Below are 12,706 nucleotides of genomic sequence, written 5' to 3' on the forward strand. Positions count from 1 at the left end.
ATAAAAACGTCGAACATTCTAGTTAAAAATCAAAATATAACAAGACGTGACGCTCAAATAATGTTAAGCTATAATTATCTTAAATGAAAAACCGTTACAAAAATAACTACATTTACTATCTCAGTAGATAGAAAAGAGTATCCATTATTTTTAGAACATACTGAATAAAATAAAATATTAGTCCTTAAACTTAGTTAGCATTTATCAAGTTAATTCAACAATATTACTATTTATATAAACAAAAAGACCAAAAAATATTACTACTAAAAATAATAAATAAATTGTTTAATAATTAATTAAAGTTATTAATAAAGATAAAGTTACTAAAAATGTTGAAATAAATATTGTAGGGGCATTGTTTGTGTTGATCCAGTCGTAAGCTTGTTCCTTTAGATTGTTATTCCAAATAATATTTTGAGCAATCATTCTCCGTGCTTCTGTGGCTGCGACGGACGAATCGCCAAGGTTGCTTATCGAATCCAATGAATTTACCCAAACGTTAAACTGCGAATATATATTAACCATGTAAAGTATGTAGGGAATCTCCATGATCCAATGTTTAGGGAACTATTTAACCAAAAGGTCTGCATTTAAAAACTGTCCACGCACTATTGGATGTTATGTACTTTATTTGTGTAAATAAATCATATGTTGCTCAGCGATGTAAGAAAACATCGTGAAGAAGCCCGTGTTTAATGAAATTCCGTCACCTTACCACTCACCCACCACAGTGGAATGAGCCTTTTTTGTGAAATCGATAAGCGGACTGGCAAATGAGCCATCTGATGTTAAGTGGTCACCACTGCGCATACACATTGGCGCTGTTAGAAATATTAACCATTCCTTGCATTGCCAATACGTCCCTACCTTGGGAACCGAGATGTTATGTCCCTTGTACCTTTAGTTACACTAGCTTACTCACTAAACTAGAACACAATTGTACTAAGTATTGCTGCTTGTTGTTAGAACATCTGATGGATGTTACCTACCCAGATGGGCTTGTACAAATCCCTACTACGAAGTAAAATTAAAGTATAAGTTACTATCATTCGTTTCTGGCACATTCAATGCTGCGCGATCACATTGAATTTAAAGGCATCATAATCATAAAAAAAAGGTAAATTTACTTACATCACTTGCCATCTCTTCGTTCAAGATATTATCAGCCATAATAAATATGGCCTCGTCAAGTTTGTCTGTTCCGCCATACCTAAAACAATCACATCATTTGCATAAAACAGAAATTATATCAATACCACTTAAATAAGGATTAGTGACATTTAAACCTAATTACACACAAATAAGTATTAAATATAGTTACTATATAATATAGTTATCGCGTGTCATCAGAACCGGGACTGGGACCACGTCAATAACTTCCAAACAAACAAAAAGCCGGCTGACAAAGGTAGGTAAAAGGTACTGGAGTGTTTTGTTGGCGACTATTTACGAGGAGGTAGATTAGGTCCATACCTAACCAATTTAGCTACGAATCTATATTTCCAAGGCTATCGCATAGTCACGTTTACTGAAGAGAGTGTCGAGTATAATAAAGTTGTGTAAATACTTTAGGATTTTTTATCATTTTTGTATCCCGCTCTACTTATTCTCTCTCTCTTTCGTCCTTATCGAGCCGTAATTCTTCCTTCTATGTTGCGAAAAGGAACAGTAGGTACGGCCAAAGAGGGTTTACTACAATAAGTGCATACATATTTTGTAATTCGATAAAACTTACATATTCCTTATTGCACCAGCTCGTGTAGTCAAAAATTCCAATGCCAGCCATGAATTTTGAAAACTCGAAGAGGCGACAGCGGCAAAGATTTTCATTCTTTCCTCAGGAGTGTAATCAGTAGTAGCGGCAACAGTTTCTTGAAGTAAACTAAAAAAAAAAAAATAGTATTTTTGTGAATGTTAAACAAAAATAACAATATTCAATGGCTTATTTAACCTTTTTTAGAATTGACATTCTGGACTGGTGGTAGCTTTATATTTAATACAACTATTTAAAATTGATTTTTAACTCTTGTAAAAGCCTTCTTTAGTTAAATATTATTTATTATGTGCGATTTCATTAAAAAAAAATCTATATATATAAAAATGAATTGCTGTTCGTTAGTCTCGCTAAAACTAAGTAAGTATGATAATAATGCTAGGAAAATTAATAAAAACAACTTTGTTTTTCCTTAGAAATAGGGATGGTCGATTATTATTGATTTTTGATGATCATCGATGTTAGACAATAAAACATAGATGTTTTAAAATTGATTTTGCTTTATTTAAAACATCGTTACATCTATTTCTCAAATTTAATAATTTCTTCCCTTTAGGACGACGCAAAGCTTACAAAAAAACACCGATGTCATCAATTAACATCAATGTTTAGTGCTCAATAAACATTGAGTATCAATGCTCGGTATCGATGTCATTATCGACGCTATAATCATGTTTTTGCAACATGGTAACCAACAAACCAACCAACAAATAGATCGAATCTATTGTCGATTGATTCCTCTTATGAAAAAGAGTGCATTCCGCATCCTTCTATCCTCCTATATATTATTATACTCTTTTTCTTCTTGGCCAACATTCAACAATATAACAGCTGTTTCCAGATGACATCATGCCCACTTTCAAGGTATTATACTATAATCGCTTTTTATAATATTCAAGTTGGAATAGTATTGCAATATGTATTAGAAATAATTATATACAAATCTTTAAAAATTACGCTATTATCATTACCACTACCAGATGGTAGTGGTAATAAAAAAAAGATGATGGATGATTATGGGCAATTCAGATGCGGAAGTTGGTAAGCGTTGTGCTCACAATCCAACAGTGAAGAGAACCATTGTCCATGAATTACAATATTTTCTTCATCGGAACAACAATTTAGTAAACATGTTCAAAATAGCATTGGATCGAATGCCATCTGAAAGTCATAATATAGTCATTCGAGCTGACAAAACACCTGCCGATGAGTCGATGCCTATGAGGCCGATGACACACAAGGAGGTTCAATTCGCTCATCATTGACGAAGTGGATGATGTCATTGTAGGAGAAAATTTACAATCTAGAGATATTGTGCTTCATCGTCGTAATAATCATTTGAAACGTGTATCTGAAACACACAGGACTTATGATGTGTTACAATCTCCTTTGATCGTCTGGCAGGGGGAAGATGGATACCATTTTAATATAAAAATGGTTACACAAGTAACAGGCGCTGATGCCAAACAGGTGCCCACAAAAAGTTATTGCTATGAATTTCTATTCATAAAGACTCATGATCCGTGAAGGTGAAGTAAATCTTATTACTATCATATTCTGAGGTGCTTTTCAATCAGTTTGCAGTTGACATGCATGTCAAAATTGAGACTGAACGATTGACTTACATCCGTTTGAACCAAAGACAGCTTGGATCAGAAAAATACATTAATTATAAATGCTATGAAACAGTTGACCCAAAATTGCATGCAGTAGTTACCAAACACATGATACCCGTGTATCTATCTGTATCTAAACTCGAACTAAAGGTATAGACCTTGCAGAGTTTTCAACTGTATGGTCGACGGCAAGTGTTCGAAGCGATTCCCAAGAGACCTGATTGCTGAAACCATCACGGGAAAAAATGGATACTCATTGTATCGTCGGCGATCAGTTGCGGACAATGGTCGATTGGTAGTTGTGAGGGTAAAAGGACAAAATGTTCATGTAGACAATCGTTGGATTGTGCCATACTCGCCAATATTGTCCAAAGCTTTTGAAACTCACATTAATGTAGAACATTGTAACTCTGTGAAGTCTAAAGTACATATGTAAATAGGTTAGGAAAGGTAGCGATATGGCCGTCTTCGCTATAACCGATGGAAATTATGAAGTATCACAGTACCAGATGTAAGCTATGTAAGTAGCAACGAAGCAATTTGGCGTATCTTTTAATTTGTGATCCATGAAAGACAAATACAGTAAAAAAATAAAATATAATAATAAATTATATATTAATGACATGTGTAATATATAATTACACATGTAATTAATTGAAAAAAAAATAATAATAATAAAACCGCATTTATATCAAGCATTTTTTTTATTAATTACGAATTCCTATTGTTTGTTTGAAAATTTATTTTATACGAAAGTTTAGCTTTTTTATTTATCGATTGTGGCAGTACGAAGTCTGCCGGGTCAGCTAGTATATAAATAAAAATGTAGAAGAGTATATCAATCGTTATTTCAAAATAATACTTACTCTTTAATAAATTCCTCATCATCCGAACAACCCAGGGATTCTAATATGACGACACGTTCGTATAATACAGGTTCGATCTCTAATCGATCGCGTAAGGCATCAATTACACCTTCATCACCAACTTTCACCATAGTACAGTATACTGCTGGCCTTATATCACTCGGTATACTGGGATTTCTGTAATAAATAAAATCATTTATTTAATTTTATACTGAAGCCACATAAAGTAATTGTACCACTATATCGTTTCTCACTTTGAAAATATTGGTAGTCACCGTTTTTTAAAACTATAGTGAAGTATTAAAAGAAACAGCCAGTAAACGTTCTACCACATACTTCCTCTCTTTGAAAAGGTTCGAAGGTTATTCAAATTCGCTGTTCAAACGTGAAATAGTGGATTCAATTGTGCCTGATTTTCACCCGACATACATATACTTCACGATATTTTCCTTTGCCCCTGAAGTCGAATTATAAACTCAGATTAAGTCAATTAAAATACAGCGCTGCATACCTGCTTAAATCCTAGTATTCAGTTAAATTAATGACCCAACTACTACGAAGACTCAGCTCCTAGTTAAATCGTCACGAATAATATTCTTAAGTTTATTTTATACAGTTTTACTTTTGGTTCACACTTACACGGCTTCATTATCATTAGGATCATAAAATAAGTCCACTGCAGCTGCAATGCAGGGGTCGTATCCAGAACGACAAGCGTGGTCCATCACCAAACCTCGCGTAAGTCTATCCATAGCAGGCTCATTTGCAGTACTTGGTACAAAACCAAGTTCTTCTTCAAATAACGGGATCGTTCTGCGTACCATTCTCTTTAAAAAAAAAGGGTATAAATACTCTAAGTACATACTATACAATCGTAGAATACGTTACGTTAAAATAAAAGCTCTTTTCTAAATTTCATTTTTCTAGACTCAGTAGTTAGTAGTTGACTGACAAACAATTATATAAGGATAGGTTAGATTATTTAGTTTTAAAGTGTCTTTAACTAGAAAATTTATTATTTAAAGTACCAGATACTTTCAACTGTTTCAATTTAAAGTGGCACTAAAAATCTTTGGTACGTAATTTGGTCGGTTAATTTACACATAGTAATTGCAAAAATAGCTTTACACATTTTTTTTATAAAATTTAGATAATGATGAAAATATTAGGGTACTTACGACATATACTTCTTCATCCATTTCGAAGAGTCTTTTCCTCAAAAAGTCCATATTTCTTACGAACGAACGCCAGACGGAATAATCTAATTCATGTTCCATTGTAAGTGCAATCCGGAATGCAATGTCATAGTCGAGTCTTCCAGCTCGAGCCAAATTAAGGGAATCATCAAGTAGCTAAAACATATTTCTAATGTTCAAGGTATTTTTTTAAACCAAAAACGAATTTAATAACTGTGCATTTTTAATATATTGTAATAAATTGTTGCTTGTTTGGTTGCCAAGATGCTAACAATCAAGTGGTTTTACTAAGAACATATTATGAAAAACTATGGTTTTAAGATAAAGTTATATTAATTCTTACAGAAGCTCGGTTAAATGGATGTATTATTTCTCTGGTCTCTGGATCTTCCAACGCTGCAATAATCCTGTCCCACAATTGATCATCGTAATTCACGCGATAGTAACCTAGAAGAAAAGGAAATATAAAAAATTTATTGTTAATGTTTTGTAGGGCTTCATGCACGTCTGTGTAGGAACCATGCAGTTATCGTTATCCTATCCAAACAGCATTACTGAGTACTGTGGTGTTTCAGTTTGGGTGAGTGATAAGTGTTATTACTGGCATAGTGTTATTACAGGGACATAAATAATTAATTTCTAAAGTTTCGAACTATGTCTTTGAGTGGGGGTGACCACTTATCAAATAAATGTATTATCATCTAAAAATATAAATTAAAAAAAAAATACTTTTATAATAACTTCTACATAACTATTCTGAAATTCGTTCGATGAAGACGATGCAAGATTACAGTTTACAATGAATATACAAAACTATGTAAGTAGTAGTCTGTTGGATTATGTACGTAAGAAATGTATCGGTAGATTACTACCAGGAAAAACACAAACTTGGCTGCAATAATACCTACCTTGACCTTGTAAGTTGAATATAACCCAGTCATCATCTTCTAGAGCGAAATTTAATTCGTGTGTAGTATCCATCATAAACTCAGGCTTGATATCATCAAAATTTGGGTTAACACTAGTAGTGTATGATATTGGAATTAAATAGTTTACTTGTGATACGACGGTAAGTCCAAATCGTTGCTGAAAATAAAGTCAATTTCAAAATATTGTCTATTGTCACACCATACAATGACGTTTTCCTAAGTATTTTTGTATTGTCAATTAACAAGGTAAAATGAAATTATGAACAGTAGATTATGTTAATAAAAGTCATGGTAGTCGTGGAAAAGAACTGGCAAGAATTTCTGTAGTTATAATATTTAACAAAATATATATATATATATATCATTATCAAAGTATTACCTGTGATAAGACCACGCCATTTTGATGCAGTCTTACGTTGATAAGAGGGTATCCGTTGTTAGTTAACCAGTTTTGCATAAATTCTATATTCGAATCAACCAAGTTTTCACCGGGTAATTCGCTTATAATAGAATCATAAAAGTTTTGCAAATTTATAGGTTGTAAGGATCTGTAATGGATGTTATTTAAATGAATACAACAATTTATACCAATTTTATTTTGTTATCATCCATAGTTTATGTTTTTTTTTACCACTATTTAATAAAAGGAAAAATCAATTAGCCCACGCGAGTAAGGATTGGACATCGAAAACCAAGACCAAAATTGTCGGTTATTTGATTCAAAACAACTTTAGTGATAACAATTTAATGTGTAAAATTTGAGCCTGCCAGTGCCCCTCCCAATTATATCCGAAGAATAATTACTGATATTAATTAAATTAATCCAACTCGAGTGTATGTATGACAGATAATAAATATCATGTACTACAGAAAATTTTAAATCGTGCACACCGTGAAGTATAAGAAGAATGTCGTGTTGATATACAACTGAGTTTCAAAATTATGAGTATTTTCTTTTAAAGTGTAATATTTATATTTCGAATAAGAAAAAATAAATTTTGATTCCACAGATCAGAAACTATTTCACATACCAGTAATTCTTTACAAATGAGATAGCTTATCCTTATCTTTATCTCACCTGCTTGTTAGAAGTGCTCTAGCAGCGCGTTGTATAACATCTGTTTCGTCATCTCCAAGAATCAATCTGAACATTCTCAACATCGCCGGAGCTTTGTATTTTAAAACACCATTAATATTAAGTCGTACGCGATTTTCTACAAATATGTTATCTGCTGGCTCCAGAGGTTGAGAATTTTCAAAAGAATCACGGAGGAGACTCTCTTGGATGATATCTGTTACGAATATCGCGTCCATATCGATTAATGAAGTATCTTCAGGGTTTGTCTGGAACTGTAAACCATTGGAATAAATTAAGCGTTTTCCAGTACAGCATACATGACTTAAATAAGACGTCTTCGCATCGTATTTGGTTTGTTCTTAATAATTTTACAAAAGTTGGATTCCAAATTGTAAAACAATTAACATTTTAGTATATCTACTTTATTTAATACGGCTCTTGAAATCTCTTTTAAGCCATATAAGACTATATTAAATATCAAATTTAATAATTGTTGGTGGAACCAACAAATTTCAAATATGTCTCTTATCTATTCATAAAAGATAAATAAAATACATATTATAATACTAGTTAAAAGGTTAATAAACTACTCTGAAATAATTCTGTGCCCTGATGGTAAAATGACATACGTACATTTTTGTGGAAAATGTTAACCACGATGCCATTTTCCAAATCATTTATAAAATAACAAATTTATTTTCGTTAAAACGTAAGCTAATATTTTATAAAAACCAATGTATATTATATTGTATTACTAAAAGTAAGGGTTATGGACATTAGCCCTTTTAGCGCCAAACCACAGAAATATATTTACTCACGGCTTTTGCGATACTGTGACCGGCGTAACTGCTTAGACCAGAGACGATCCACTGATGTCTCCAATTTTCTGGATATAATACGTATCCAAACCACTGTTTCGACATTGCTTCAGCGATATTTACTACCACTAGTTTCCTTTGTAGTGCCGAACCGGTATTTTCCGTTAGGACATAAGGTTCCCTAAAATAAAAACAAAATGTTTATTGCTCTTGAAAACTTACTTGAAACTAAATTAATATTCATATTAATAATTAATCTTAAATCAAATTATAGTTAAACCATCATAAAATATATATGTAACTGTAAATACCGCTATATTATAATCTATCTCACCAAATTGTGAATTGTTGAAAGATTGTGAACGGCGATTAAACTTAAACCTATATAATTTCGGTAGCTTATAATCTTTCGGTTAAGTTACGTTTGGCTTTTTAAAATTTAACTAAATTAATTTCTGTACTAACTTCACCACCATCTACGGAAAATAACGAACGTAATTTGTAAAGGTTCATCAGAAGGATTAGATATGTTCTCTCGCGACTGATATAATCGTGTAAACTATTTATATGGTCTAATATAATTTTAGAACTACATATTTTCATTCTTTTCTATGTTAATTTGTATTAATTATATTGTCAAGTCTGATATGTAACTCACCAAATACATACGGTCGACAGCGCATACCAATCTTGTGAAACGTCAGGTAGAGCTAGCACGTGCATTCTCCCATCTTGGTTTGCTATTATTTCGGTGTATGGTTTTTGCGTCCATTCATTCAAAGCTAAATAATAACTATGAATTGCTGTAGCAGCTAGGTTTTCTTGATTTGAAACGCCTTGACGGACGTACAAGTGAACATTCGTAGCAGGAGAAACGACAGTTCGGAAGTCATGTGCTACCATACCCCACAAATAAGGTGGTCCTTCTAATGCTCTAAAGGTAGTTCTAAAAAAAAAAATTTCACTAAAACATAGTTACTTATTTCTTTATATTTATATAAACAAGATAAAAAATATAACTTAAGTACTCATATTGTTTCAGTTTTTCGGTAAAATACATGCCACCGTGTGTGGTTTAGTTATTTCTCTAGCAAAAGTGACATATTAAGGCCTTTACTCCAAGACCTCCTTTTCGGGGTTACTCCAACACGCTTTTTCAATTCTTGTTGAGTGATACTTATGTGGAAGATTTTTATAAGATATGTGAAGATATCTTCAAAATGTTTTCCCTCGCCACCGATTACGAAATTAATTGTTATAGACACAAATTAACAATGCCGGATCTGCAATATGTCTTTTTGGCTTCAGCCCAGGGCCCCGTGGATTCAAGGGGCTCCAGCTAAGTCAAGTCAAAGATAGACTATAATACGAAATAATCCATTACTTTATTAAATTAAACTAATCGTGTGGTTTGCAGCCCTGCGAGTCCTGCAATTAATCGAACCCATTCAATTAATTTAATTCAAGTCTACGTTCAGATATGTCTTAGATGGGCCCCTAAGTAGTGTTAGCCCAGGGCCCCTTAACTTACGGTCCGGCCCTGCAAATTAAGCACTTGAAAATTCAGTAGCGCTTGCTCGTATTCACAATATTCACCACCTCGGCTCTATTCAGTGCGAATGGTAGGAGTTTCTTAGTGCTTATATTTTGTTATAGACCATTATAATTGTCGAAAAGTTACAATAATTACACCGTGTGATTTGATTAAAACTAGCTTGCCTTATCAGATTACATTAAAGTTGCATACTATTGTACTTACTGGCTTTCTGGAGCTGTCATTGCATTAGTTATTATATTTTCGTATCCCATATTTTCAAACGTAAATGTAGTAATTGTAGATAGATTAGGCTCATCCATACAAGGGAAGACACGCCTGGCATGCGTTGGATATAGATTCATTGCTATGTAATTTCTGTAAGGTGTCAAACGTATTGAATTATTTTAAGTATGATACAGTATTTGAGTGTTTATTTAATTTAAATGAGATTGTGATGGTGGTCACCGTAACATTGTCACTGTAAGAATATGAACCAGAAAATGGATAAATAAACAAAGCGCCGGCATTCATTTAAAATTAAAAATGATGTTATTTAGCTGTATATTAAGCACTGGATGCTTTTCCATTCAGACACATGACAACGAAAGTTCTATCATTGGAAAATAATTGAAATTTTATAAATTTAGTGAGACCGACTAATAATCTTGAAATCCGTCACATGTTTAATTGTTGATTGTATTTTTTATTAGTTTTCTCATCCTGGCTTCTTATGGGTAAAATAATGACATTCAATATACCTTATTAATATCGAATATAAATTTAAAAAAAAATGTAAATTTTGGGTGGCCAGAAATTAGGTATGATCTCTTTGTCTAAGAATTTAAATAATATATAAATAAGAATGGTTGTAAAATAAAATATATATATGTATAAGTGATTCTAAATAGTTAACGCCCGTGGCTTCGCTAGCGTTTTAGGGATTGGTCACTAGGTGTGAGGCATAAAAAAGTAGCATATGTCCTTCCTTAGAGTTCAGACTTGCTTCATATCAAATTCCATCAAATTCAGCTAATTAGCTTGATCGTTACTTTTGCTTTTATAGTACTAGTATAGATAACTATTTAGATTACACCATAAGTAAAAAAAAGTAATAATTATTAAAATCTGGAGTCAAGGAGGACAAGAATTACGAACGTGTCATCCCAATTCTCTGTGTGCACAAAATATATTTTTTATATGGATACATTTTATGCATTTGAATTTCATTAAAATACTTGAAGCTTTAAAATTAAGACTACAATGATTATATGCGTTCAAAATAAAATAAATCTTACGTGTCTTGATATTTTCCCATATAAAGTCCAAAACCATTATCCCTTAACGCCATCGTGTATTCTACAATCACAACATAGGACGTAGCTGATTGAGCTGGCGTTATTTCTAATTGTTGATTAACGAGTCTGAACCTTGCTGCCACTGCATTTGCACTTGTTAATACACCGACCAGAACATTGGTGACTGTCAGTTGTATCGCGTTAAACAGTATTGGATTATTTCTTGTTGCTTCAGTAAGTTGAACGTCTATAACAGCCCTTCCTTCGAGAACATTATCATTTCTCTTGATTTCAACGGTATACCGTCTTACTTCTTGACCAGGCCTTACATTAGATCTCATCAAAGATTCATTTTGCAAATCACGTGTACCGTTTATTGTTACTTCTTTTAATTCGCTTTGGGTGTCTTTTGTAAGAGTTTCGATCGTCTCAATGGGCGTCTCTTGGATAACATTGGGATAAACACTATCTGTTGTTTGTAAAGTCAATGGTTGTAGTATCGGAATTGACCTTGCATCATTCGAAATAATGAGACTGAGATAAATAATTAATAGCCACTTAAACTTAGTCCGGGCCATTTTTGTAAGGCCGGTTGATACACACTGCAATGTCCCATACGAACACAAGTTCACAACTCAATGATCCCAAATAGCAAAGAGGTCGATTCCGATTTACAGACGAGCGATGCTGATAATGTCACCTACGATACGATACGAGATAACAATTGAATTTGACTGCCGAATAGCTGTTCAGCCCATGTATAGTATTTTTAAAGGATTACGTATATTTATTATACGTAGTTTAAATCTGTAAGTCGTTTTGCCTGATTGGCTGTGTATATTTCTAAGTAATTTAGTTATTTTTTTATTTATGCGATTAAAACATATTTCTGGATGAAAAGAAACGGCGATAGAAATTTCCGAAAGAAAAAGATAAAAAAAATTGAAACAGTATTTATTTAAAAATAGAACATTGAATTTCGATACAGATTTTTTAATTACTATAGTTCATTTTTTGGGTAACAGAATACTTGAGAATAAATTAATGATATAAAAATACCATAATGATAAATTCTTATATTCTAAAAAATAAGCAAACTTCTACAAATTAATCATACCAATACTATCAGATACTCTTCTTGATTGACACTATCATTTATAATCTTATCTGCAGAGGTACGTACTTATTATTTGAGAAAATTTAAGAATATCTCAAATGATCAAACATCTGCGTCACTTTTTCATATTAAAAATAATGTATATAATGATGCAATAATTATTTTCTTATGCTTAATATTACAGACTGTTAAATCACTGTCGAAATATTAGCCAGGATATTCATGTATTCTATGATTAAATATTTATTCAATGAATTAGAACGCCAAATTATACTTACCTTTTCTAACTAATAACGTATAAAATCAAAATCGATGCCATTCAATAATTCAGCAAGTCATTTTAAGAGCGTTTTTACAGGTTTGAAATTAAACAAATGAATGCAGAGCAAAACGAATACTAATTAATAAATAAAAAAAATATTATGGTTTATTTTATCTAATTCATTTTAATAATAAAATAAAGCAATACTCAACAATATG

General features: G+C 32.2%; 1 protein-coding gene across 1 annotated transcript; it reads right to left on the reverse strand.

Moving 5' to 3' along the window:
• Positions 1 to 285: 285 nt before the first annotated feature.
• On the reverse strand, positions 286 to 11,687 carry LOC125065418 (membrane alanyl aminopeptidase-like). Its single transcript, XM_047672997.1, has 14 exons — positions 11,110 to 11,687; positions 10,037 to 10,189; positions 8,936 to 9,223; positions 8,278 to 8,458; positions 7,460 to 7,731; positions 6,761 to 6,929; positions 6,361 to 6,538; positions 5,796 to 5,899; positions 5,435 to 5,608; positions 4,896 to 5,083; positions 4,257 to 4,433; positions 1,736 to 1,882; positions 1,132 to 1,210; positions 286 to 504 (listed from the first exon to the last, which is right to left on the reverse strand). The coding sequence occupies exons 1-14, from the start codon at positions 11,685 to 11,687 to the stop codon at positions 286 to 288; spliced, it is 2,907 nt and encodes a 968-aa protein (XP_047528953.1).
• Positions 11,688 to 12,706: the final 1,019 nt, after the last annotated feature.

Source organism: Vanessa atalanta, chromosome 7 (genome assembly GCF_905147765.1).
Source record: "Vanessa atalanta chromosome 7, ilVanAtal1.2, whole genome shotgun sequence".
NCBI classification, from domain to species: Eukaryota; Metazoa; Arthropoda; class Insecta; order Lepidoptera; family Nymphalidae; genus Vanessa; species Vanessa atalanta.

Excerpts from the sequence above, each read along its gene's own strand:
- LOC125065418 (XM_047672997.1), bottom strand. The coding sequence starts at position 11,687 with ATGGCCCGGACTAAGTTTAAGTGGCTATTAATTATTTATCTCAGTCTC. Across the intron at positions 9,224-10,036 it reads ATGACAGCTCCAGAAAGCCA|AACTACCTTTAGAGCATTAG; the intron begins GTAAGTACAATA and ends TTTTTTTTTTAG. Across the intron at positions 1,211-1,735 it reads GCTGGTGCAATAAGGAATAT|GTATGGCGGAACAGACAAAC; the intron begins GTAAGTTTTATC and ends TGATTGTTTTAG.